At 46.3% G+C, this 27828-nt stretch overlaps 2 protein-coding genes across 2 annotated transcripts in view; both read right to left on the reverse strand.

Annotated features, from left to right (window-relative positions):
- Positions 1-27828, reverse strand: part of LOC125715304 (zinc finger protein 883-like) — a 54862-nt gene that overhangs the window by 17572 nt on the left and 9462 nt on the right. Inside the window, exons 5-6 of the mRNA XM_048986613.1 lie at positions 8297-8671; positions 5267-5288 (exon numbers count right to left, since the gene is read on the reverse strand). Coding sequence (XP_048842570.1) covers positions 5267-5288; positions 8297-8671 — 397 coding nt within the window. The remainder of the gene's footprint in view (positions 1-5266; positions 5289-8296; positions 8672-27828) is intronic.
- Positions 7899-27828, reverse strand: part of LOC125716005 (zinc finger protein 436-like) — a 111740-nt gene continuing 91810 nt past the window's right edge. The window contains exon 10 of the mRNA XM_048988209.1: positions 7899-8020. The gene's annotated coding sequence lies outside the window, so the exon portion shown is untranslated. The remainder of the gene's footprint in view (positions 8021-27828) is intronic.

Raw genomic sequence — 27828 nt, forward strand, 5'->3', positions numbered from 1 at the left:
AGTCATAGTAGACGACCATACTTTTTTTTTATTATAGTCTTACAGTTTCTAATTTACATGCCAAAAACTATTTTGACTGGTAGTGTTTTCATTTTTTTGTGAGTTTAGCTTGAATTTTAGGGTTTGTGCTTAGTGGTTTGATTAAAGGAGAGGAGATTTTAGGAAACGTGTTTTAGCAATTCAGAAAAACTGTAAAATGTTAAGGCATGTCAGACTACTTTGAAAGTGGGTGAGAGGCCTCACACTCCAAAGGGTTACAGTAAATACTGATTATGCTGTGTTTCTTTTATGTTCCTCTTTTTGAGTCTGGTACTATGACAAAAAAATTCCCAATCTATCTATCTAGTGCTACTTCATTATTCCATCCTCTTTGTGCAACGTAGTAATGTAAAGTACTGTCAGTAAAACAGCATGATACTACCACCACCCTGCTTGACCATTGGTTCAGTATTCTTATGTTAAGAAAACAACCTCACCTTGATCCCCTGCAAACATCTCTTTTCATTGTGGCCAAGCAGAGAAGTTAATGACACATTCACATGTCATTGTGACTGCCCCCCACCCCCACCCCAGCCCGTGAATATGCAGCCATCAGCAGCCTTTCAGACTATTAGACAGACAGAACACACTAAGGAATGTGTCTGTTTTATTCAAGCACAGTACAGAACCATATGTTTTTTTATTTTTCATGACCATAGGTGAGGGTAGGAACGTAGATTGACTGGTAAATCGAGAGCTTCGCCTTTTGGCTCAGCTCTCTCTTCACCATGACAGACCGATGCAGCGCCCACATGACTGCTGACGCCGCACCGATCCGCCCGTTGAACTCCCGTTCCATCGTTCCCCCACTCGTGAACAAGATCCCGAGATACTTCAACTCCTCCACTTGGGGGAGGACCCCATCCCCAACTCGGAGAGAGCATTCTACGCTTTTCCGGCTGAGAACCATGGTCTCGGATTTGGAGGTGCTGATTCTCATCCCAACCGCTTCACACTCGGCTGCGAACTGCTCCAGTGAGAGCTGAAGGTCACGGTCCGATGAGGCCAACAGAACCACATCATCGGCAAAAAGCAGAGACCTAATCCTGAGGTCACCGAACCGGACACCCTCAACGCCCTGGCTGCGCCTAGAAATTCTGTCCATTAAAGCTATAGACAGAATCGGTGACAAAGGGCAGCCCTGACGGAGTCCAACCCTCACCGGAAACAAGTCCGACTTATTGCCGCCCATGTGGACCAGGCTCTGGCACAGGTCATACAGGGACTGAACCGCCCTTAAAAGGGGGCCCGGAACCCCATACTCCCGGAGCACTCCCCACAGGACTCCCCGAGGGACACGGTCGAATGCACTCTCCAAGTCCACAAAACACATGTAGACTGGTTGGGCAAACTCCCATGAACCCTCCAAAACCCTGCTGAGAGTATAGAGCTGGTCCACTGTTCCACGGCCAGGGCGAAAACCACACTGCTCCTCCTGAATCCGAGGCTCGACAATCCGGCGGACCCTCCTCTCCAGGACCCCCGAATAGACCTTACCAGGGAGGCTGAGGAGTGTGATCCCCCGATAGTTGGAGCACACCCTCCGGTCCCCCTTCTTAAAGAGGGGGACCACCACCCCGGTCTGCCAGTCCTGAGGCACTGCCCCCGATGTCCACGCGATGCCGCAGATGCGTGTCAGCCAGGACAGCCCCACAGCATCCAGAGCCTTAAGGAACTCCGGGCGAATCTCACCCACCCCCGGGGCCCGGCCACCGAGGAGCTGTTTGACCACCTCAGTGACCTCCGCCCCAGAAATAGGCGAGTCCACCCCCAAGTCCCCACACTCTGCTTCCATATCGGAAGGCGTGTCGGTGGGATTGAGGAGGTCTTCGAAGTATTCCTTCCACCGACCCAAGACGTCCCGAGTTGAGGTCAGCAGCGCACCATCCCCACCATAAATAGTGTTGATGCTGCACCGCTTTCCCGCCCGGAGCCGCCGGATGGTGGACCAGAATCTCCTCGAAGCCGTACGGAAGTCGTTCTCCATGGCCTCGCCAAACTCCTCCCACACCCGAGTTTTTGCCTCAGCAACCGCCAAAGCCACATTACGCTTGGCCTGCCGGTAGCCGTCAGCTGCATCTGGAGTCCCACAGGCCAAAAAGGCCCGATAGGACTCCTTCTTCAGCTTGACGGTGAAGTAAAATACAAAATTCTAACTTCATCAATAAACTGACTAAAACACATTTTGATAGTTTTAGGCCATCTTAGCCTCACAGCAGAAACAATTTCTTAAATTTCACAGGCCATTAATTGCAGTATAATCAATTTATTAATGAAACTGGAATTATGTCTAAATATAAGAAAATTATAATTGCTTAGATTTTCATTTTTGTAGTGAAGTTAAGATAAGAAGTTTTCATAATCACTGCTCTCCCTGGTGGATGTAATTAAGTTATAATTTTTGTCCCTGTATCAAACACACTTTAATGATCCATATTCAATACAAACCTGACACACATCTCACAAGTCTAATACTCATTATGAGTAGTTTAAAGAGGGAAGTTCACTTAAAAGCCCTGGACACTAACACGGTACAAAAAGGTGTCAGAGTTTGTTTTTTGGCAGAAGCTAAGAAGGCAGGTAACTGATGGTCAGATATTGCCATGATGAAAAATACATTTGATTTTTCCCTTATTCTTCCACTTTATTAGGTACACCAGGTCAACTGCTTGTTAAATCTAATCAGCCAATCATATGTCAGCACTAACAGTCTGAGATGAATGCTCAACATACTAAGCTATGCAGCAGTCCAAGGAACAGGGAAAACAGAAGGGACTTAAGCACACTGGGACTGAAGGGCAAGAGACAGGGAGGAACACGATGGCCAGCGACACCTACTGGCCAAACCGGTTGGAGACATGAAGGGCAGGGCCAGATGGGTGCTGATTGTGAGAGCGCTTTAAATTGACACGCTGACTGTATGTAACTATTATTGTGCTTTTTTGTTTGTAAATCTTTAAGTGACAATAAAATAAATAAAATAAAAAAGGCTGTACAGATCAGGTAGTGAGAGCTACTTCCAAGGACACCTCTCACTGGCAGAGTTACATGACGTGCCCATTCTCCTTCAGGTCCGCACTGTATGGGTTACAAGTATTTAGGTATTAACAACTCAGTTTGGGTCAAGTTAACCTGAAGTACGAAGCCAACAGCGTCAACTCAGCATTTTTAAGAGTGAAGAAAACTAGCGGTGTGATATTGAAAAGCCAGAGTTACCGCCACTTATCCTCAAAGTTAATCGGCTAAACAAGGAATATGGCTTCACAATATAAGCCTCAGAAAGCGCCCGGTAGCTCACCATCAACACATTTATTTATTTAGCTTGCGGACACAAAATAATTTTTATTATGAAGACATGCACGCATGGCGTGAAAATGAAGGATGCGCTTCTTTGAAACTATAAAAACCACTTTGCGTCACGCTTTCTGCCGGTAGCTTAAATGAAGCATATGAGGCGCTCAGTAAGTCCTTCAAATTTGCCATGTATGTTTTTAACGTAATGTTTGAAACAACCTGCACAGAAATTGCTGCATTTGTAGTGCCATTGTCTGGCAGCAGGTGAGGGCTGGGTTTTATACACTTAATATTTTGAAACTCAGTTCTCATCTACCTCCATCCAGTCCAGAACCAATTGGTGCAAAGCAGGGAATAACCCAGGATGAGACACCCATTGCAAGGCACACTGACACATGACCACCTATGAACCATTTGGTAACTCTGTTTAGCCTGAGCATGGAGGTACCTGGAGGACACCTCGCAATAACATGGGGAAAACATGCAAGCTCCACACACATGAAACCCTAGCAGGGGCTTGAACCCAGCTCCGAGAAGCATGAGGCAACAGGGCTAGCCACTGCACCACCATGCCATCCTGCGTTACCACTAATAAAGTCATATATGTTCATAACTTTCATTTCTTCTCAAATATATACTGCAAGTTGTTCATCATCAGTAATCCATGTCTGCGATGTAATTTTGTAAATCCTACAGGTCACATGCATGCATGGTGTGAAAATGAAACCCAACTTCCCAATGCAACCCAAAGCTAACTTGCCTAAGTACAGACTCACGTGCACCACCTTCAAGTCTTGCTATAATTTCCTTTTTACGTTCTACAAATACCCTCACTGCTTTCCTCTTTGGTTTGCTGCAATCATGTTCACTTTCATAGGGGCCATGATTACTATATCACTAAACGTACTGTAGACAAAGCACTACAAAAATCATACCGAACAAAGGAACACACCATTCTCACGTCAAACTCGGTCAAGAGGTACTACGAAACAGACCGATTCACAGGCAAAAGCAACCCAGTAGGACCATTTGCATGTCAGTTCATCAAAGATGCATCTTGATTTGTACAAATTTAGCAGTTCCGTTTCGTCGTGATCAGTAAAAGACCAGTAACAACTCATTTTGGCCTAAAAAGTGGCAATATGTAACCTGTTTTAGAAGCAGCAGATTTAACTCTGCACATATTTAAATATTTGTCTTTTACATGCCTCTGACATGTCCCAAATTAGTAAGAGTTGCTGTTTGGCTGAATGTTTTCCATTTAGTATGAATTCAAATGATTCAACTTCTAAAGACAACATGAGATCATTGTATTTGGATCATTGTTGAATGTTCATTGTTGAAGTTTTGTTGCTTTAGAATACCATGTGACCTACAATTTTAAAGATTTGATTATACATGCGGGGCGGCATGGTGGTGCAGTGGTTAGCACTGTTGCCTCACACCTCTAGGACCCGGGTTCGAGTATCCGCCTGGGTCACATGTGTGCAGAGTTTGCATGTTCTCCCCATGTTGTCGTGGGGTTCTCTCCGGTTTCCCCCCACAGTCCAAAAACATGCTGAGGCTAATTGGAGTTGCTAAATTGCCCGTAGGTGTGAATGGTGTGTGAGTGTGCCCTGCGATGGGCTGCCTCCCTGCCTCATGCCCATTGATTCTGGGATAGGCTCTGGATCCCCCACGACCCAGTAGGATAAGTGGTTTGGTTTGGAAAATGGATGGATGGATGATTACACATGCACATTTATCTAGTAAATGAAAACAAACAGTATTATCACAAAGACAACTTTTACAGCAAACATTTTGTGAATGTTTGCAACTCAGAATAACTTTGTAATTTGCCGATCAGTGCTGACACACCACAGCACAACACACAGTGCACAACCACGAAATCTCTCCTCAGGTGATTGATGGACTCTGAGCATGAGACATGTACAAAAGATGAGGACTCTTCTCCACTATGTAAATGGAAATTGTTCTTAATCTATTATTTATACCTTTTGCTTATATCGTAAGATTTAGGAACACACTGAAAAAGATCAACTTTAATACATTTGAAGGTTGAAGTTATTGGAATTTGTTACGGCTGATTTGGTGGAATAAGTTTTTGGACCGAACTGTCGAAAAATGTGGAATGAAAATGCAGTTTAATGGTTGAATCCGTGGTTTGCCTAACTTGCTATAAATTGCACACACATCCAGCATTAAAGTGACAGGGAGCTATTAGACCAGAGTTGTTTTATTGCATTAACACGGAACAGCAAAAAATATCATAACATTATTCTAACATTAATGTCATGTTGTTCTTAATAGATTTCCAGTCCTGATTTCAAATTGGGCCTTTAAAACTAGAATATGGTCAGTTTTAAAAATGCTTGACTTTGTTGCAACTCTGACTAAGTTGAATTCCATCGAGTGGCTGACAGGTGTGAATATTATCCTGAAATTGACAAGTTAATGTCATCTTTCCAGTTAATGTGAGTTTGTTCTGTGTGGGTCTCTGTCTCAGGCTGTCATTTTAGTCCTAGTCTCATTTAAAGCACTTAACAATATGCATGAATTGCATAGCTGCTAATGTAAAAAACAAAAATTAACTTGAAAAGCATTCTACAACAACATACAGTATTATGAAGTATTAATAGTATTTATTGCCAATTCCAGATGGCAGGTAACTTCTATAATATGAATAGAATACAAGATATTTTAAACCAAATTACAGTTGTTATTTTTCTGTTTAAAAAAGACAATTGCTGTAATTTACATACGACAAAACCTGTAAAAGACATTTTGTAATTCTTTTCTAAATGACATGAAGATACTTTGTTACTCTCCTTGGGGAAATTCTCTTTTCACCTACCCCATCTTGCTCTACTTGACACGGGCACAGACAAAGGTGACAGCAAGCCTGCCAGCAAAGGGCAGCCACCTGTAGGGACACCCATGGAGCTGGGGGTTTTACAGTGATTAACAGCAATTTTGCAATACTTTTCTGGCAGCTTTTTTTTGCTAAGAATTTACAGTAAATTCTACAGACAATTCTACACTAAAACAGATGTCATTCCTAAGCGCAGCATGGACTGCTTCCGGACACAGTATCAAATGTGACTTACAGAGTCACTTGAGTAAGCTGGAGATCCTACAACCCCGGGTAAGAGAGCCTGCAGTAGGCAGCCTACCAAAAGAAGGCCTTCCTGTTCCCTTGGTGAATTAGAAAACCAGTGGAGAGAGCTCTTCTGTTGCAGTTTCACACAGATGAACAACATGGAGTACTTTGGATTGAGGTTTTGCAGTAAGAGGGTGCTGAAAGAAAAAGGAGTTTCAAAGACATTGGTCTGCCTGTACTGCCGATTTTGTCTCTGCCGATTTCAGATGTTCATGTAAAGCGTGAATTTACTAATGTGACATTCCTTAAATATAACCACTTAAACAGAACGGTTGTAAATTTTCTGTCCAGTTTCGTAGATGGACTGACGCAGAGGCAGACCTATGGTTAGGTCTGGGTGGTATTGACAGCTGGGCCCACCCAATTAGATTAATGAAACTGCATTTTTTATATATAAACTACTGTCTTCTAACTCTGTTCCTATACATCACTGTTGTTACTGTGGCAAGTACGACAGAATGTGTGAGCTCCCTCTAGTGGTGATCTAGGTAGAATTTTTTCTCACTTTTTTTGCTATTCTGTCTTCTTTTCATACATATAATGCGGCGATTAGCTTCATACTGGGCACCGACACACCTGGAAATGGCGTAACATCGAATCGAATTAATGTGCAGGAAGGCAACCAATTCTGTCATTTTCCACTAACACCAAATTAACTCGCTAGCCTCCCAAGGTCATTCTAAATTAATTGCAACAGACATGCTCAGGCAGTGGCATCTTGTGGTTTGCCATATATGGAAGCCTTCATTAATAATAACTCAGACTAGCTAGTTTTGTTCCTAAGGACAAAGTACATTTCTATCATCTAATCGTGGGAGTTTTTATAGCCACTGAGCTCATGTAAAAGGGAGAACCGACTGATGAACTTGAGGTTGCTAATCATCTATGTCGCAGTCGCTGGTCCCGTTTGTATTTATTGAGTGTATATCTAAAGTTTCTTATTTAGTTTTTTTGAGTTTATGTTTGGCACCCTACTGTAACACAAAGCTGGCAATTCATGTATTATAATTTAAGATAGCGTTATGGTGCCTCATTGCACCTGCATTTAGATTTTATGGCTAACTGTATGGTAGATTACTTCCTTCAAACGATATGAAGAAATGCCTCAGTCCAATTTGCCTGAACAAAATACAGCTTTTCATAGTCCTGAGCCCTCGCAATACATTTAGTTTACAAGAAACTTTCTTTAACATTGAAAAGAAATACAGAACTTCATGCATCTGTGTGACGGACATCTCCGACATTCCCTGGTAAAATGGCCCCTACACACAAATCGTGACGTATTACACATGCAACCTAATACAACCCATTGCCTATACATGTCTCAGTAGGTGGAGACATTAAACAGCAGAGGCCACGCCCTAGCTCAGCTGTCATCATATCTAGACTTACGAACAGGGAGCTATTTCAAACAGAAAAATTTACAGAAATTCTGAATTTTATTTCACGTAACCCGAATCATCTTCTGTAAAATACACAACCGTGCAATTTCACAGTTTATAAAACTGCTTTGCAGTCAAAGACTACCTTCACAATATATTCTAACAATCAAAAAACACTGCCTCTGAATCTTTGTCAAACAAATCCTAAACATCAACACGACTAATGAGGGGGACCCAACATACAGGTATTTCAGAAATACAATTTTGAAAAAATCAAGAACAAACATTTAATGGACTGACTGAACTGTATGGGTCTGGTGGTGCGTCTCAATGTATCCTAATCAAGAAAATCACTGGGAGCACTGGTAGGGCCTCTCTCCTGTGTGAATACGCTGGTGGCTCTTCAGCGGATTTAAATAACTGAAGCTCTTCCCACACTGGGAGCACTGGTAAGGCCTCTCTCCTGTGTGAATTCGCTGGTGTCTCTTCAGGTGACTTAAATATCTGAAGCTCTTCTCACACTGGGAGCAATGGTAGGGCCTCTCTCCTGTGTGAATCCGCTGGTGTGTCTTTAGGTTTCCTAAAATACGGAAGCTCTTCTTACACTGGGAGCACTGGTAGGGCCTCTCTCCTGTGTGAATACGCTGGTGGCTCTTTAGGATTCCTAACACTCTGAAGCTCTTCCCACACTGGGTGCACTGGTAGGGCTTCTCCCCTGTGTGAATCCGCTGGTGTGTCTTTAGGTTTCCTAAAATACGGAAGCTCTTCTTACACTGGGAGCACTGGTAGGGCCTCTCTCCTGTGTGAATACGCTGGTGGCTCTTCAGCGGATTTAAATAACTGAAGCTCTTCCCACACTGGGAGCACTGGTAAGGCCTCTCTCCTGTGTGAATTCGCTGGTGTCTCTTCAGGTGACTTAAATATCTGGTTTGTGTTGACAGTTCCAGCCCTCAGTTGTCTGACATACTCCTTGGGGTGAGATTCATTCATTCTCCTTGCTGGAGGCAAGATGAAAACTAGTCAGTCAGTACTGAGAGGGAAAAGAGTTAATAGAAAAAAAAGTCAGAAAAATAGTGAAGGGAAACGTATCTTCCAAAGATCCTTCCTTACTCCATACGCAGTTTATGTTCACAATGTGGAATTCACACTGCAATCTCCGACATGCCTGAACTTTACCGAGTACTAACACTGCTGGTTTGAAATGGCAACCTGAAGCACAAACTATGACCTTCAAATGTACCAAAACATTTGCAGTTTTGATGGTATATGTTGGTAGCTAAAATCACCTGGGTTTGGAGGTTTCGCACACTGTTTGCTCCGCCCACCAGTAACTAACAGAAGAGAACCAATCAGCTCCACCTCAGTCACATCCTGAACCGCTGCACCCTTGACCTTCTGTCACAAAAACAAACAAGACAGAATAAGCTGTTCACCTCAGATCTATACAGGTGCTTCTATTTGCTTAATAGTAAAAAAGGAGCAGAAACCAAACAAATTATTTCAAGTATAAACATTAAACTGAAATTATGTCCATTTCTGGTGTGACCTACCGTTGGTTGCTTTTTAAATTAAAACACAGAAATTATATCACTTCAGAATGGAAAAGTGACATTTGCAAAGAGACCCATTTACACTCCATTTCACCTTGGGGGGGCTCTCATTCGCAGTCCCTTCACCCTCAGATATCAGGTATTCCCCCTCCTCATTTTTAACCTCTCTGACACCCTGCTGGGAAGGTTGCTGGTTTGTATGGCAGGTGGTGTTACTGCAGGAAGACGTCTGCTGAAACCAAAATGATATCAAACACATTGAGACTGTGCCAGTTAATTAGTATGTTGCAATACAAAGCCAGCAGCAGATTGCGTTGAGCACAAACAGACCCTCTTTCCCTGGTCTGTAGCACATGACTCTGATCCCACAGCAGGGGTTCTGCTCTGACCGGACCGCCTGGATGTAGGCTGGAACCTCCTGGATGCTGAAAACACAAATGATCACTTCAGGCAGACTGCATCACCTTAGCGCATATCCGCAAGGCTCTTTGTGTTTGGGTCGCAACTCCAGGAATTTTCACATTGAGCTTTTGTCTGGAACCAAAACCTTTTCCTGGAACCAGGGATTTGTCTCACGTTCACACTGCGGGAACTCAGCCCGATTGTAGTTCCCTGGAAGAAGTTCCAGAACCCTTTAGTGCTTCCTCCAGACTAGGTCCTTTTTGTTCAAATACGGTGGTGCTTATAGCATTAAACTTGCTGACTGGTTGACCACAAGCACTGGCGCTAACTTGGAAGGTACTCATAGGTGCAGAAAAAGAGATGCAGCAGAGCAAAAATTGAGCAGACATGGAGAACAAAAATAATTCCATTTAATGCATCAACCAATACATTTTTTGCTTGCATCTCCATCTTTTTGTATCAGAAGCTTCAATCGCTACCAATATAGTTCTGTCTAATATCGCCGGTGCAAGGGGTGAAACTTGCCAGCGCTTATTAGTGAGACGTCATATACATGTGATAGGTTCATATAAGCAAAATATAAATAATTTGTGATCAATCCCTCCAGTAACTAACAAATAACAAAACAAATTATTCAACCTCCATTGTTTTGGAATGACTGTGTAGTTTCAAATAAAGTCATTGTGAACCTACAAACTTTTTGTGTCTTACATGCTTCAGCATAAAGGTCCCAGTTCCAGTTGCGTGGGGTGAAACTGATACACAAAAGTGGCTAGGAGCTGCAAGAGTTCCAGGTCGACACAGCCCAGAAACCCAAACCAGGCCCCGGAACTTTTGCCTTATCCTTTAACGACACAGATGAATGCCTGACACTGTTTGAAGGAATCGCCCGTCACAGCAGGAAACCTCTGACTGGCTGTATCACCTCCACTCGCCTTGTCCCCCGGGCTCCTTCTCAGAAGGTGAGACGTCCACTCCTCCGAATTGCTGCATTTGTCGCCGCCCAACCTCTCCGTCATCACCCCGCTGGATCGGCTGCTTCTCATGAACACTGGGGTGGTGGAATTCAGCCCTAGAGAAAACACAGTTGCAGACTATGCAAATTTCCCACTGGTGGGACTAATAAAGGCTCAAGCAAACCACAAGCAAGATCAAGTTCATTGGATAGCAGTATGAGAGTACTGAACTACAACATGAATGCATTTTTCAGTCCACTTTCATCCTTGCCATGAGGGAAAGTTGGGGTCCCACCAGACAAAGAAGCCTACCCCAGCTAAGAATAACTGGTAAATAAATTGACAGCAAATGTTATTCAGCTGAGATGGGGAACACAGGATTAATCTTTGGATCATTTTAGGATTTGACAGGTTTTAGGGAACGATTTTCTTCACGTGAGAACGTAGGATAGCCAGCAGAGACCCCTGCCAAAAGAACTAAACCCTTTTAGTGCATTTATGGACATATTTGTTTTGCTTTTTAAAAGAAAACACTTTCTTAAATGCAAAAATAAAATGATGTCAAAATTACTGAGAAAAGGTATACATATATCTTTATGGCATGAATTAAAATGGCCTTTACTCTCTGTGTTCTTGTACATTTGTAGGAGGCGTAAAAAAGTCCTGACAGGATTGTATCTCCTGAATGAGGTAGGAATGTTGTGCTCATGTTTGTGTGTGTAAGTGAATGTGAGTAAGATCTGTGTGTGTTTAAGTGTGTTACAGAATGAGTGTGTGTGTGTGAGCCTTTAAAGGAGCATGTGGCGGTTGGATAATTCAGTGTCTCAGTTTCACTAACCCAAGGCTGTCAGGGGGTAATTTTTATGTTATATTTATATCATAATTATGTAATACTATTCATATTAATCTAAATCTGCAAAATAATATTACTAAAGCCTTGAAATAGATCTAGTTGCGTAAACCCCATGCTTCCCTTTAGACTCACCCCTGCATGCTGCAGGTATCACTCCAACTAATGAAGCTGAAAACATGGCTTTTCTTCACCTTTCAGCTTAACAGCTGGTTTGATTACGGACTCTCACCAGTAAAGGTTTAGTAGCGATTGCAAGCACTGCTGTTGTTTTCTTTCACTCCACCTGAGTTCGCCATCTCTGTAATGGAACCGTCTCTTTGCTCTTAGTGTACAGACAGGCTCCAGCTCCGTGTTAAACTACGACAGCATCATTTTGACTGCTGTTGTGTTAACAGTGTTTTTACTGAGGAAAACTAGGGGCTGCTTAGGCTGAATCTTGTTATACTTTTCACGCTTACTTTGTATACTGGTTCCGCTCTGTGGACTGGTTCCATAGACTGGGTGCTTTCTGTTGAGATGTTGAATCATTGACGTTGTGCTATTGTGGTAAACTAATTCGGTTTTACAATGGACACACTGTACAGTATTTGCTTTTCTTTTGTTTGAAATGTTCCCAAACTTTAGACAGACATTTTTCGTCTTTCTATGACTGTCCTCACTATTTTCCCCGTCTTCCTCCATTGCGCCATCAAATCAACCCTGCTACACGTAATGCAGAATAAGCACTGTGCGACAGTATTAATCCTCCGAGTGAAACACGCTGATCACTAAGCAGCACATAGTTGTCCGGATTACACGAAGCATCGAAGCAAAGAATTTGCATCGAGATTTTTAGTAATCGAGTTATTCGAGTTACTCGGTGAATCGTTGCAGCCCTAATTACGTGATTTTTTTTTTACCCAATATAAGGCATTTTACATTTAAAAAAACTGCAACTATTAAACAATTAGAGTACATACATGTAAGCAAACACAAATTACGGAGTATTCCTAACTTTGGGCAACATATTAAAACTTTCTTCTGCAAGACGTCGGCACAAATATCCAAGATCGTCAACAGAAACATGACTGACGGGGCACATGTTTAATTATAAAAAGAACCACTTAACATTCTGACACTGTAATGGTACTTATAGCTAAGGAGTTCTCCTATACCGTTTATTATTCTCTACACTGAGAAGAGTGACATCCATCTCCCGCCTGCTAGCCCTGCCTTCCACATATCTCACATGCAGCTCATATCCGCACGAACTGTAAGTCAATGAAATCTCCCCAATGGGTGTACCGTGGTTGTTTTTTGATTATTAAAAAAGGTAATATACCTGCGTTCGATTCTCTCTCTGAGGCGGAACTCGGATGAAAAAAATCCCATCGGAAACATGCCTCCTTTCTGACGTTGAAGTTGGACAGAATTTTCCTATCTGAGATATCCGAGATTGTGACGTTATTTCAGCATGGCGGTTTACACACATAATAATAATAATAATAATAATAATAATACTACATTTTATTTATAATGCCCTTTACATCCCAGGATCTCAAAGGGCTACACGTTAAAATAAAAAGAGACAAAATAAATAGTTTAAAAGTAAACAAATTTAAAACCTCTAAGTGGAGGAACCAAAGGTTTTGTTAAAAAGAAAAGTCTTTAGATGCTTTTTAAAACAGTCAGTGGGTTGTGGTGCCCTCAGGAAGTCAGGGAGGGCATTCCATAGGCGTGGAGCAGCAGCACAGAAAGCCCCATCTCCCATAGTCTTCAGATTGGTTCTTGGTTTGTGGAGGAGGTTAGCCTGCGTAGAACGGAGAGAACGTGTTGCGCGTTGTGGGTTGATAAGTTCTTTGAGGTAGGGGGGGGAGGCATGTCCATGGACGCATTGGTGTGCAAGAAGCAAAACCTTATACTCAATCCTGGCGGAGACGGGAAGCCAATGAAGTGAGTGAAGAATGGGAGTGATGTGCTCATGTTTTCGCACTCTCATCAGGATCCTTGCTGCAGAGTTTTGAATGTATTGGAGCCTCTGCAGGCTCTTGCTAGGTATCCCAAAGAGAAGTGCATTACAGTAGTCCAGTCTAGAGGAGATAAAGGCATGGACCAGCTTTTCGGCATCAGATAGGGAGAGAATGGGGCGGAGTTTGGAAATGTTCCGGAGATGGTAGAAGGAGGTCTTACAGAGATGGTTGATATGGGATTCAAAGGTGAGTTGGGGATCCATTTTTACGCCAAGATTTGTGACTGTTGATGAGAGAGAGATATTAGAGACAGAGAAGATGATACTGGTTATGGGTGATGATTTTATCTGGTGAGGGGTGCCAACCAGAATGGCCTCAGTTTTGGAACTGTTGAGTTGAAGGAAATTGTGATCCATCCAAACCTTTATCTCCTCCAGACAGACGGTGAGTTGAGATGGGGATAATGAGAGTGGCGTTGCAGCTGTGGCATTTACATAAAGCTGTGTATCGTCGGCGTAACAGTGAAAGGAAAATCCATGGCGGCTTATGACCTGACCGAGCGGAGAAAGGTAAAGAATGAAGAGCATGGGGCCAAGAACTGACCCCTGGGGAACGCCACAGGAGACTGTGTGTGGCTTTGAGGTGGAGTCACCCATAGCAAGGTACTCTATCCGGTTTGCGAGGTATGGTTGAAACCAGCTGAGGGCAATGTCAGTGAGTCCAAAGGTGGAATGTAGTCGATTTAATAAGATGTCATGGTCAACTATATCAAATACAGCAGATATGTCCATGGAGAATAAGCAAGGAGGAAGAGCCAGCATCGGATGACATCAGGAGATCATTTGAGACTCTTACGAGTGCAGTTTCTGTACCGTGGTTTGTCCGGAAACCAGATTGGAATTTTTCATAGAGGTTGTTGAGTTTCAGGTGGTTATGCAGCTGGATGGCTACTACTTTCTCAATCACTTTGGATATGAATGGGAGATTTGAGATGGGCCTATAATTGGAAAGGACTTCTGGGTCCAGGTTGTGTTTTTTGAGAAGTGGTCTTATAATGGCTTTTTTTAAGACAGATGGGATATGACCAGTTTGAAGAGAGGGGACTTAAGATAGTGATATGGGTCTGCACCAGGGAAGTTGGGAAAGGGTCTAAGGCACAGGTGGAGGGTTTCATCTTCCTGATGATGTTTTGCACCTCTTCTGTTGAAGCCAGAGAAAAGCAGTTTAGGCGCTGAGAAATAGCACATGTTGAGGAAATGGTTTGGATCTGAGGACCGGAAAGGGCAGAGCGAATATGTGCAATTTTGGATGTGAAATAATCCATGAAATGGTTGCACTGCTCTGCTGTGGTGCCAGTAAGTGGGAGGAGGGGTTGCGGTTCGAGGAGATGGTTAACAGTGGAGAAAAGCTGTTTGGAATTTCCCGCACTATTTCTGATGGCATCAGAAAAAAATTTCGACCTTGCCTCTATGAGAGATTTCGAATATTTTTATTGGTGCTCCCGGTAGGCTTGCTTGTGAACGGTAAGGCCAGATGCTTTATAGCGCCGCTCAAGGATCCGACCTGTTGTCTTCATTTTCCGAAGCCCATCTGTGAACCAGGGCGCTGAGCGTGAGAAGGTCACAGCTCTGGTTTTAACAGGGGCATGGTGGTCCAGAAGGCTACTCAGATGGCTGTTATAGTAGTCCACTGCTTCCTCAGCTGATGAAAAATTTGTGGAAAGATGCTGAAGGTCTGCTGCCACGTGTTCTGGATTGATGTTTTTGAGGTTCCTAAAGCAGATATTGTGTTCAGGCTTGGTGAGGCTAGAAGGAGATGGCAACTCCATAGAAATTACCTTGTGGTCGGAGACACCTAGGTCATACACCTGCAAGTTAGTGAGGGAGTTTGTGATGACCAGGTCCAAGGTGTGCCCCCTGTTGTGTGTAGGGACATCAACAAGTTTTAAATTAAAGCAGTCGAGCAATTGAAGAAACTCAGCAGCAAGGCGACAAGTGGGGGAGTCAACATGGATGTTCAAATCTCCTAAAATGATGACTTACATCAGTAATTTTACAAATCTTAAAAATGTTTATAATTATTAATAAATGTAATTGCACATGATCGATTTAGAGAATACCATATCGTTACCGTAAACAGTATCCTAGCATGCAATATCAGAATTTTACCAGACTTGTTAGGTTTTTTGGTTTGTTTATATTTCGCTTGCTTCTCGAAAAAAGAATATCGCTATGAATGTACCAAAATACTTTATAAAAGCTTTTAATGTGGTTTGACTAGTTCCTGTTTCTTGTGTGTTTGTCTCTCGGAAATAATAATCTTACTCCAAAAAACTGCTGAAATATAAAGCAACATCACACAGCAGCGTATTCATGGAGGCAGCCAAGTTTGTTCCGAGTTGTGGTACTGTAGCTCGAACGGGAGATTGTCGGACGTGATGTCACTCAATTTGGAATTTCCAAGTTCTGAGAGATAATCGAACGCATCATATGGTCTTTTATTTGCGCACATTATGTTTGTTTTATTTGGAGAGAATATTTTAATTTTAGATTCGGTTCTTTAATTGTCTGTACTGTTGATCGGAAAAGCCCGCAACTGAGGGTTTGTTAATTTTCTGATTTAGCAAACCAACACGCTACTCCAGTACTCTTTTGTTCTGGATACTCCTTTACTCTCACTAAAGTAGTGAGACTTTAGTACTTTTAACAGGGTTACTGCACAGACTTCAACATCACAATTAAGACACAAGACCTCAAAAAGAAAAAAATAGCATATACACAATTATTATTAAAAGATGGGCTACATTCCAACATTATCTCGAACATAATTACAAAGCTGTCGTCATTCACAGCTGACCTTAGCTTACGATGGACGAACGGTGCAATACTAATATATACGCGGTCTTATCCCTCCCGCAGGTGAACAACTTTACTATGACTGAATCTGGGAACATCGATCGAAACACTGTGTGTATTTCACTTCTGGCTCTGTACAAATGATGTTGGCTCACCGCGTATAGAGAATAAAGCACTTCGGCCGTACTGTAAGTGTTGCTCTTGTTGAAAACTAGATTGTTGCATGAATAGTTGCATGTTACGCTAACTGGAGAGTCAACAACAAGAACGGCAAACGCCCTGTTTGGGTTATAAAAACCAGACCCTGACAAGAGATATTGAGCTACTCTTGGTATGTACTGTTTTGTGCATCTAAGTGTGCTCCCTGATTTAAATCTGTGACGTCATTAAAGAGAGCTGACTTGCAACCAACCTTCGCCTCAGACTGCATCCTTCCCTCATCAACGGACTCGGTGGAGTCTAACTCCAACAATTTGGGGGCTCGTCCGGGATGAGGAGGAGGTTGTGCTAATTGGAACCAGAGACGAGGTCTTGCGGACGCGGACAGACTCGGGGCCCAGGGAAAAAAGGTAGGCAGAGCCTGTTTTATCAAACTCTGCATATTGGCTATTCCTAAAAAGTGGCTGGAAGTGTCTCAGGATCTGTCAACCAATATTGGGGCGAGGGTTTGTTGGGGGTGTAGCTCTGAAGGGTCTGGGACCCTTGAGAATAGTATCGTTGTTGAAGGGTCTGGGACCCCTGAGAATAGTATCGTTGTGGAGAGGTCTGGGACCTTTGAGTAAAGTAGTGTTGTTGAAGGGTCTGGGACCCTTGAGAATAGTATCGTTGTTGAAGGGTCTGGGACCCCTGAGAGTAGTATCGTTGTGGAGAGGTCTGGGACCTTTGAGTAAAGTAGTGTTGTAGAGGGGTCTGGGACCCGTGAGAATAGTATTGTTGTAGAAGGGTCTGGGACCCGGGAGGAAAGCACCGGTGTGAAAGGGTCGGGGACCCTGGAGGAGAGAAGGGAGAAGTACTGTTGAGGAGGGTCTGGGACCCGTGAGGAAAGCGCTGTGATAGAGGGTCTGGGACCTGGGAGCCTTCGCAGGGGGTCAGGGACCCTGTAAAACAGAGGGCTCTCAGATGTGACGGTGGGTCAGGGACCTCCGTCACAGAACCTATTGGCAAGGGTCTGGGACCCGTCCGTGGATTGGCACCCCACCTACTGCTGGCAGGTAGTAGGACAGCTGGGACTGAGCCGCCCGGGGATATAGGACCCCCAAGCAGCTCGTTTGGCTGGAGGAGTCAGGTTCATCCTCCCGAAAACGGGTCATTGTAGGCCCGAGGTATAGAGTCCTCGAAGCTACCCTTGTAAATAAAGTGTATTTAGTGCGAGTTGGTGACTGGGGGTTGGTGGGGAACTGGTGTGAGATAAGGTGTACATAGAGCCATTTATTCTTTGCATTTACAATTGATTACTTACTGTTTACTGTTTACCGTTGTCCGTGGCTTGATAATTGTGTGTGTTTATGTTTTGGTGGTGTTTATTGGTGGGGCACTCAGTGACAGCGAAAAGGTGTACTAAGTGTGGGTGGGTGAATCCACATCCTGAGGCGCAAGGGCTATTAGATCAGGAAAAGCGTAGGTCGGATAAGGTAAAACATGGAGCACGAATTTGATAGAGAATTGGATGACGGAGGCTGGGGTCCACCAGTGCGCGGGCGGTGGAAGCCTCTGTCTGAACAAATGCAGTTGCTAAAAATAGCAGTGGGTAAAGCAGCACAGGAAAAGGGCCGAGAGAGAGAGAAGGCAGATGCGTGGAAGCGTATGGGGATTGCAGTAAAAAGTGCTGGATACAAACCAGAGGATAGACAATCATTAGGAGCACTTTTATGGCGTAAGGAAAGGGAGCATAGAGGCCTGAAAGATGAGGCAGGATGTCAGCTGGAAAAAGCAGGGGTGTTACAACGGGGAAAGTGGAGAAAAGAGGGAGTGAAACAGGAGCAGGAGAGGCAAGTGTGGGCTCGCCTAGCCATTTTCTGGCAAGGGATCGATCACCTGCATAGGGAAAGTGGAGATAACGATAACTGTGACCCAGTCCCGGAGGGGCAGGGAACTAGGAAAAGTGACAAACAACCCCCGGCGTACACCAGCCGTGGGGGATTTCCCACCGCTCCCCCGGCGCACATATGTCCAGTAATACATGTTACTGGGGGAACGGTCCAGGTTCAAACCCAGGGGGAAGGGAACCTCCTGGGAAGGGATGGCGGTAGTGTGGAGGAAAGAGACTCGGATTGTGAAACCGCTAGGGATTCCGAGGGAGAAAGTACGGGCACCCCTGGTAAAGGCAGCACTAAGCAAGCCTTCCAGGAAAGGGTGATCAGAGAGCAAAAGGAGGAGGCAGCCCGGGGTAATAGGGGCAGCCTCACTCCTCTCCGAGACCGGGGACGGGTTAGGAGAGGGGAAGTTGAGATTATTGGTGAATTGTCGGGGTATTGTGAGGAAGATGAGGATGAGAAAGTGTTGATTGATTTGGACGGTGAACAATGCGAGGGGGTAGAGCCTGAGAGAAGGGAATCCTCAGGGAAACTGATTCTCAGGTCCCGCATTCTACAGCGGCGACCTAGCCTGAAGTCTAAGCAGTTTCCCCTATTAAGGGGGGCTTCAGGAGGCCCAGAGAGATACAAGCCGTTCTCCTTAGGAGACGTGCAGGCACTAGCAGACAAGATGCCCCCTCCTGCAGACGGGGGAGGTCACTGGATGGATAAATTAGACCAGCTGACGCAGGGAACAAAGTTGGCCATGGGTGATTTCAGAGCAGTGGCTGCGAGGTGCCTCACTAAACATTCTCTGCAGGAAATAGAGGAAATGGCAGGGACACTCACTCGCAGCGACGGTGTGACTCTAACAGACGTAGTGCTGGGCTTGGGGGAAGCCATGCGGGAGATGTTCCCCGCCCCAAGTGGGGCTAGCATGCCAAAATTTACGTGGGACCCTAAAACCCCCCCCAGAGAATATTTGGACAAATGTAAGGAGGATTGGACGCGGAGAACTGGGTGTCACCCGGGGCAGGCGGGGGTTCAGCAGGAGTGGTTCCGGCGAGCGGTCCTGGAAGGTGTCCCTGAGCAAGTGAAAGCAGCTATTTTGGCTAATCCTGACCTCCCAGGCGCTGAGTCCCCCGTGTGGGATAGACATGTGTTGCATCATCTTCAGAGAGCGAGGGACGAGGCCACAAAAGAGGAAGGAGGTCTGAAAGATTTACAGACACAGTTGTTGAAACTGCAGGTGGGAGAAGCGAGACAAAAAGCACAGACTTACAAAAAGAAAGGGCAGGGGAGACAGATGGTGGCAGGAGCACCACCACCCCAGTTCGGCCCATGGGTTGGACAAAATACCAATTACAGTAATCGAGGTTGGGGTCCCCAGCAATGGGGAAGAGGCCGTGGGGGCCGAGGCCGGGGAGTCGGGAACTGGGGATGGGGCCGGGGTATGTCGCAGAGGTGGCCACCGCAGGGAGCTTGTTTCCGGTGTGGGGCTGTGGGTCATTGGGCCAGGGAGTGCGGAGCAGGACAGGCCCAAGGAGGACCCCCAGCAGGACAAGCGACTGCACCCAATCCACAGGCTGTTCCCGGAGGAGGGCAGTACCCCACCCTCACAGGATCCGAGGACTGGGAGTGGGGAGACCCCTCCCAGTGACGGTGCCCACGGGTGGCCCGGGACGCAGGGGGGGCAGACCCCATGCTGTCCCTAATGGTCATGGACAAAGAACTGCCGTTCTTGGTGGACACAGGGGCCACATATTCGACTTTGAATGTGATGCCTAACCAACAACATCTTTCCACCACTACAGTGACCGTTGTGGGCTTCTCCGGGGAGGAGCAGAAACTGCCAGTGACTAAGCCTGTGAGAGTGCGGTTGGGGGGACAGACCTTTCTACACCCGTTTGTGGTCTCCGCTGCAGTGCCTGTGAACCTTCTGGGGCGGGACATGCTGGTGAAGCTGGGGGCTTCAATTCTGTGTAATGCTGATGGTGTGGTTGTCACCCTCCCCGAAGGGACCCGCCTGCCATGTGACGGAGCGACAGGCGGCACCGGGCAGTGGCTGATGCAACCTGTGTCACAACACCCGGTGGCTGACATCTACTGGGGCCTCCTGCAGCCTAGCCCGGCGGGTATCCTGGCGGTGTACTCCGCGTGGCGCTCCTGGATCTCCCTCCTGGAACCCTACGTTCCTCCGCCCGACCCCCCACATGTGACACTGTTTTATGACCGAAATTCCACAGAATGGTATGGGGACCTGTTTTCTGAGCAACTGGAAGGCCACGAGTGGCAAGTTGCTTCCCAAAACATTTATGTAGGTCCCGAGGGGGTGGCCTCAGCGGTCCACCTGTCTCCGGAGCAACTGCCCTGGTACAGGATGGGAGAGGAGGCGGTGCCACACGTCTCACTCGCCCTACATCCTAAGCATCAGGCCAAAGATTTAGGCCCAATGGTGAAAAGAGCCACTTCAGCTACGGACTGGGTTCTCACCCAGATCCCTCAAATCTCGTACTCCCCCTCCTGCAGTTCCTACTGTATTCAAACTAAGGTGACAGACACAGCCATGTTACAGCATGAACAATTGTCTAGGGACCATTGTAGGGAAAAGATGGATCATCCCGGTGCAGCAGCACTACTGGCTTCTCTGCCAGACTCACTGTGGTCCAACAGCCCCACTGATGTTGGTTTGGTGGACTGCACGCCCGTCGACTTCCTACTGCACCCCAGTGCTGGACCCCTCTGGGTCAAGCAATATCAACACAAACCAGCGGCAGAGGAAGGGATAGCAGAGACTGTAGCCGGTCTCTTACGGGCGGGTGTATTAGAAGGGTCCACTTCTCAGTGGAATACTCCTATACTCCCAGTAGAGAAGGCAGGAACAGGCAAGTATCGTATGGCGCACGACTTGCGCGCTATCAATGAGCTGCTGCTGACTCCCACTGTTCCGGTTCCTAATCCCTACGTCGCTCTCACCAATCTTACGCCGTCCCAAACATGGTTCACTTGCATTGATCTGGCTAATGCTTTCTTTTCTGTACCACTAGCACCCCACTGCAGGGATGTATTCTCGTTCACGTACAGGGGATGCCAGTTCAGGTACACGCGACTCCCACAGGGATTTGCTCTGTCTCCTGGGATTTTCAACCAGGTGTTGAAGCAGTCGTTGCAGGGCTGCCATCTCCCGGATGGGGTCACCCTCGTCCAGTACGTCGATGACTTGCTTATCGCGGCCCCGACAGCGGAGGCGGCACTCGAGGCAACGCGGTCAGTGCTCCTCTGGCTGGCAGAAAAAGGATTTAAGGTCAGTAAGGATAAGATACAGGTGGCCCGGACGGTGGTGTCCTTCCTGGGGAGGGTCCTGTCAGGTAAGGGAACAGGGCTCTCTCCGGCCCATCGGTCAGCCATCCTGAATCACCCTAAACCAATTACTGTGAAGGACATGTTGTCCTTTTTGGGACTGACCGGCTACAGCCGAACTTACATTGCAGATTACACAGGTCTGACGCAACCACTGCGGGCTCTGGTGCGGCCACATGGCCTGCGGAGCCTCAGCGCCACTCTGACGTGGGATCAACCTGCAGAGGAGGCTTTCATCACTCTCAAGCAGAGGTTGGCCCAAGCAGCTGATTTGGCGTTACCTGATTATTCTCTCCCATTTCATTTAGATGTTTCTGAAACTGGAGACGTCGTGAACGCCGTCTTGTTTCAGAAAAAGGGGGGAGAGAGGAAGGTATTGATGTATATTAGCACCAAACTCGACACCACAGAACAGCGACATCCGTCATGCACCAGACATGTGGCAGGAGTGGCAAAAGCCGTGCAGAAAACAGCACACATTGTGATGGGCCATGCCCTACACATCCTGACCACGCACAGTGTGGTGGCCTATGTGAACTCACAAACGTTCACAATGACGTCTCTAAGACAGCAGAGGCTCAGCAAAATTTTTTGAGGCACCACATTTAACTTTTGTCCATGAGGGCATCAACATGGCTGATCGAATGGGGGGAGGGGCACCCCACGAATGTGAGGCCAGGGTTAGGAAAGAGGAAAAGGTCAGGGAGGACCTAGCAGCCGAAAAGATAGAAGGTACGGAGGAGTGGTTTACCGATGGATGTTGTTTTCGAACAGAGAGTGGAAGTTTGCAAGCAGGTTTTGCAGTGGTAGCGAGAGAAGGCCTGGGATTCAGGACACTGAAAGCAGAGAGACTGGAGGGGGCCCAATCGGCCCAGAGAGCGGAGATCAGGGCAGTCATTGAAGCTTTGAAATTGGCCGAAGGTAAAGCAGTCACCCTCTATTCAGACTCAGCGTATGCGGTGGGGGCTGTGCATGTGGAACTCAGCCAGTGGCTGAGGGCTGGGTTCTTAACGGCAGGAAACAAACCGATTAAGCATGAGGCAGATATGAGAGAGTTAGTGGAGGCATTGATGCTTCCGGAGAAAATAGCTGTGGTAAAGTGCAAAGGACATGAGGGGTCAGGGACAGTGATAGCACAAGGCAATCAAGCAGCAGATGCGGAAGCAAAAGTGGCAGCGGGGTATGAGGTAAGCAGGCAGATGGTGACAGTAGAAGAGGAACTGGAGGGACAGGGCAGGCTGACCTCAAGCAGGATCCGAGTCATGCAGGCGCAAGCCTCCCCAGAGGAGAAGAACATGTGGGCAGAGAAGGGGGGCATAGAGACAGAGGGCCTGTGGTGTAACAGGGAGGGGAAGCCAGCCCTCCCTCTGGGAATTAGGCAACAGGTCATAGAGGAGGCACACGGTGTGGGGCACGTGGGGACAGGACAGATGCTTCACAATTTGAGAGCATGGTGGCATCCGTTCCTGAAGGATATGGTAAAGGAGTTTGTGAGAAGCTGTGAGATCTGTGCGCTGCACAACCCGAGACCCACGGTAAAACCAGAAAAGGGTCAGTTTCCAGCATGTCATAGGACTGGAGAGGAAATAGTCCTAGACTACACCGACATGATAATACCGGTGCGGGGGATGCGATATGTGCTGATGTGTGTGGATGCATTCTCAGGGTGGCCAGAAGCCTGGCCCACTAGGAGAGAAGACGGGGCCTCGGTGGTGAAGTTCCTAGTAAACCACTATATACCCAGGCATGGGTTCCCCGAGAGGGTGAGGTCAGACAATGGTTCACATTTCAAAAGCGAGGATCTGCAGAAGGCAGAAAGGGCGTTGGGACATATTAGAAATATACAAACAATTTTGGGTAAATTGGATGGATTTACTGAGGGTCACGTGTGCCTCATTCAAGCTACCTATCTGACGCTTTCCGGGGCTTGTATCATGAAGCCAGATTCCTTGTTTAGCCGATTGCGGATAAGTATTGTCGTGCACCAGGAAGAACCTAGGACCCACTGCACCAACGTAAGGTCTGACAGTGGGTTCAAGGATTTCATCCTGATACCTAATGGCAGTCAAGGTGCCATTGTCTAGCCTGTAGAGGTCTGTGCAGCCCTCCATGAATATGCCTCCCCAGACCATTGCTGACCCACCAGCAAACCGATCATGCTGAACAATGCTGCAGGCAGCATAACGTTCTCCATGGCTTCTCCAGACCCTTTCACGTCTGTCACATGTGCACAGGGTGAACCTGCTCTCATTTGTGAAAAGCACAGGGTGCCAGTGGCAGACCTGCAAATTCTGGTATTCTATGGAAAATGCCAATCGAGCTCCAGTGAAAAACTAGTGAAAAAACCGTCAGAAAAGATCAAGAGGGGAAAAATGCCAGTGGCCTCCACCTGTTAAACCATTCCTGTTTTGGGGGATCGTCTCATTGTTGCCCCTCTAGTTCACCTGTTGATAATTTCATTAACACCAAAGCAGCTGAAACTGATTAACAACTCCCTCTGCTACTTAACTGACCAGATCAATATCCCAGAAGTTTAATAGACTTGATGCTATACTCTGATTAAAAAGTGTTCCTTAAATTTTTTAAGCAGTGTATATTTTTCAAGGGGGGGAGGTTTAAGATGGCGGCCGGTGCATTCGTGTGTTTGTGGGGCTGAATCAAGATCTTTTGGTTTTCTCACCTAATACCTACTTGACAAGGTTTACCTAAGCAACTTTGGCTTTGATAACCCTTAGTCATTAGCAACATCTACCTTTGAGCCCTTGGAGGGCGAAAAACCTGCCTGCCAGAGTGGTCACTGCCTCTGGCAGGGATGAGGGAGGCGCCTCTGGAGGGACAACCGGCGGTGGCGGGACTGGGAAGTCCCGGGAAGGGGATACGGGCGCGGTCCTCTTCGGGACCCGGGGTACTCGAGGGATTGAGTCCCTGACAGCCCTAAAACCCCCCCAATTCGCCATACGCTCGGGTCGGTAATTATACCGGCTCAGGGGCGGTAGCTGGTCCAGAGTGATCGGCTCTAGTTCAGGGAACGAGAAGGGTGTGTCCTCCTCGTCCTCGCTGGAAGCCCCGAGCCTCGCCAGGTAGTAGGCTTCCATGGGGAGCGGTTCAGGAACGGAGGCCCGGACGAGCTCCTCTCTCTCTTCCTCTCCGAGAGGCCAGGAGTGGGCGAGGGAGCACGTGCCCAGGCTGATGGGCTCCGGCAGGGGCTTTCCTTTCCTCTGCTTCCTCTTTTTCTTTCGGTCTGTCATTCTGTCACGGTAACAGCGAGGAGACGGAACGGTGACGGAAGATCGCTCAGGAAGCGCGAGCGATCCAAAAACAGGCAGGCAGGCAGGAATCGGGGCAAATGAGGGTTTAATAGGGACAGGCACGGACATCCACTAAAAAAACACCACGAAACAACCATCAATGACAGACATGGAAACAGGGGAGACCAGGACTTAAATACAATAAAGCAGGGCAACATAACCGGACAGGGCTGGAAACAATCGGGGAAGCACACATGGGTAATCAGGGGGCGTGGCACACATGAGGAGCGGACGAGTCAGGCGTCACAGTCACCAGCACTCCCTAAAAAAGGAAAAGGTGAACCTAGTTTATCTGAGCTGCAGGAAAATATCATGAGAATGATAGCAATCAAAATTAAAGTACCAATAGTCTTGCACAGTTATAACAAAGAATACAGAGTCTATTGAAGCTCTTAAAGAGCAGTCCGAATTTCTTTTTCAAGAAATTCAGGAGATGAAGAAAGACGTCCAAACAGTCAAAACAGTTAATGCTAGTCATGAGAAGAGGATATGGATATCAGTCCACGTCTTGCCCTGCCTTTTGTCCATCATTGATGTTAGTAGCGTTCCGATGTCCTGGTCTCCCCGTAGCCGTCTTCCCCTTAATAAATCCCCAGTTTTCCCCGACTTTCGGCTACCTATTTCGTTCTTCCCTGCCTGCCTACCCGTCCGCACCCGCGAATCCTGACAACTATACACCGATGACAATATGAATGTTCATAAACACGACACGATATTTTACGGCCCAGCCCAGTCGGATGCCGTTTCATCTTCACCGTCTTTTCCTTAATTAATTAGGCATATCATACTTTCAAAAAGTCCTTTTAAGGTCCCTTCTGGTGTCATCGCAGACATTGCGGCCCTGTCAGTCTCCAAGTCGAGTACTATCCCATCCCAACTACCTAGCTGGCCAGCTTGCAAGCTAACGGACCTTGTAGGTGCCCGCAGGCATCTTACGTTAAGCAAGATAAGTTTGGTGATAATTAATGCAGCTAGCGAAGTACTTACATAAAAACCTATTACTTGGGGGCGCAATAAGTTATCGGATTGACTAGTAAACGACAAGAAACATAAATAACACAATCAACAAAAATCTGCTGCCAAGTCAATCAGTACTTGTATTTCCCGCTGGCTCCATTTTGGACAGCAGTTAGACGAACTCTATCTGCATTCTATTAGTCATCCTGCTGGTCCTGGATGTAGTGGGTTGAATTTTGGACCGTATTTTAAACCACTGAAATTCTGGCAGCGTATTTGAAACAGCGAAAATAACGGGACTGAATATTGTAAAGCGCAAATAAGACGACTGAATATTACTGCTTGAATAATAAAGATGCGAATAAAACACATGGAATATTTTCAACTGAATTTCTTCTTTTCAAATTTATTTTGAAGCTAAATTAAGTTAACTGAATTCATGTGGTTGAATTATAAACACGCACTTTAAAATACGTATGTTTTGGAACTGAATTTTGGAAGAATTGTCATGTTGAGTATTCCGTAGCCACTATGAGAAACGTATATAAAGTTCTTATTAGCTGATATGACCCTCTTGGCTACTTAGTACCCTATACAACACAAGCAAAGATACTTGTGTAGCGCCTGTGGGACAAGAAAGGGGAGTGGGATGATCCCCATCTACCAGAGGAACTGCTGCACTCACGGCATACCTGGGAGGCAGAGCTGGAACACCTGCAAAAGATAGCATTACCCAGGTGTTACTCCAGCCCAGAAATGGACAACTCCAGCCGTATGAGAGACATCCATGTGTTTCGCAATGCCTCAGAGCAGGCATATGGACCTGTTGCTTATCTCAGGACTGAGGATAAAAGGGGCGACATCGAGGTCTCCTCTCTTGCGGCACGCTCCCGCGTCGCACCCCAGAAGCAGCAGTCCATTCCACGGTTGGAGCTGTGTGCAGCCCTCACAGGTGCGCAGTTTTACAAGGTTATATCCACTGAACTAACCCTTCCCATCCGTAGCTGCACATTGTGGTCTGACTCACTGACTGTCCTTACATGGGTGTTGTCGGATTCATGTCGCGACAAAGTATTTGTGGGTACTCGAGTTGCGGAGATCCAGGAGCTGACAGCGGGAGACAACCCAGTTGATGACATCACGCGAGGACTCGCTCATCTGGATATGTATGACGTCAGCCGAATGGACCCATGTGAAGTGTCCACCACATGGATGGGCTGTGAAGCCGAGCCCGACTGTATGTTATTTATGTTCACAGACCACACACTATTTTACACGTAATAAGTGATAACGGTTGCCGAAAACTCGCAAATAAGAGTCTTCATTAAAAGAAGTTTGAGTCATCCAGATTCTGTTTGCGGTTATATCAGAGTTCTAACCGAACTCCCCACAGTGGTTTGAATATACCTACTCGGCACACAAACGCTCCATTACATATATACTTATTATTTTGGTGATCGATTTAAATCATATTATTAACATTGGAAACAGACGTTAATAATGTATTTTAATGCTATAAGACGTTAATAGCATACGTTAATTTTATCATCCATCCATCCATTTTCCAAACTGCTTATCCTACTGGGTTGCGGGGGGTCCGGAGCCTATCCCGGATGCAATGGGCATGAGGCTGGCAACAACCCAGTATGGGGGGCCAGCCCATCGCAGGACACACTCACACACCATTCAATCTCTACGGGCAATTTAGCAAGTCCAATTAGCCTCAGCATGTTTTTGAACTGTGGGGGGAA

This window comes from Brienomyrus brachyistius, chromosome 20 (assembly GCF_023856365.1).
Source record: "Brienomyrus brachyistius isolate T26 chromosome 20, BBRACH_0.4, whole genome shotgun sequence".
Taxonomy (NCBI): domain Eukaryota; kingdom Metazoa; phylum Chordata; class Actinopteri; order Osteoglossiformes; family Mormyridae; genus Brienomyrus; species Brienomyrus brachyistius.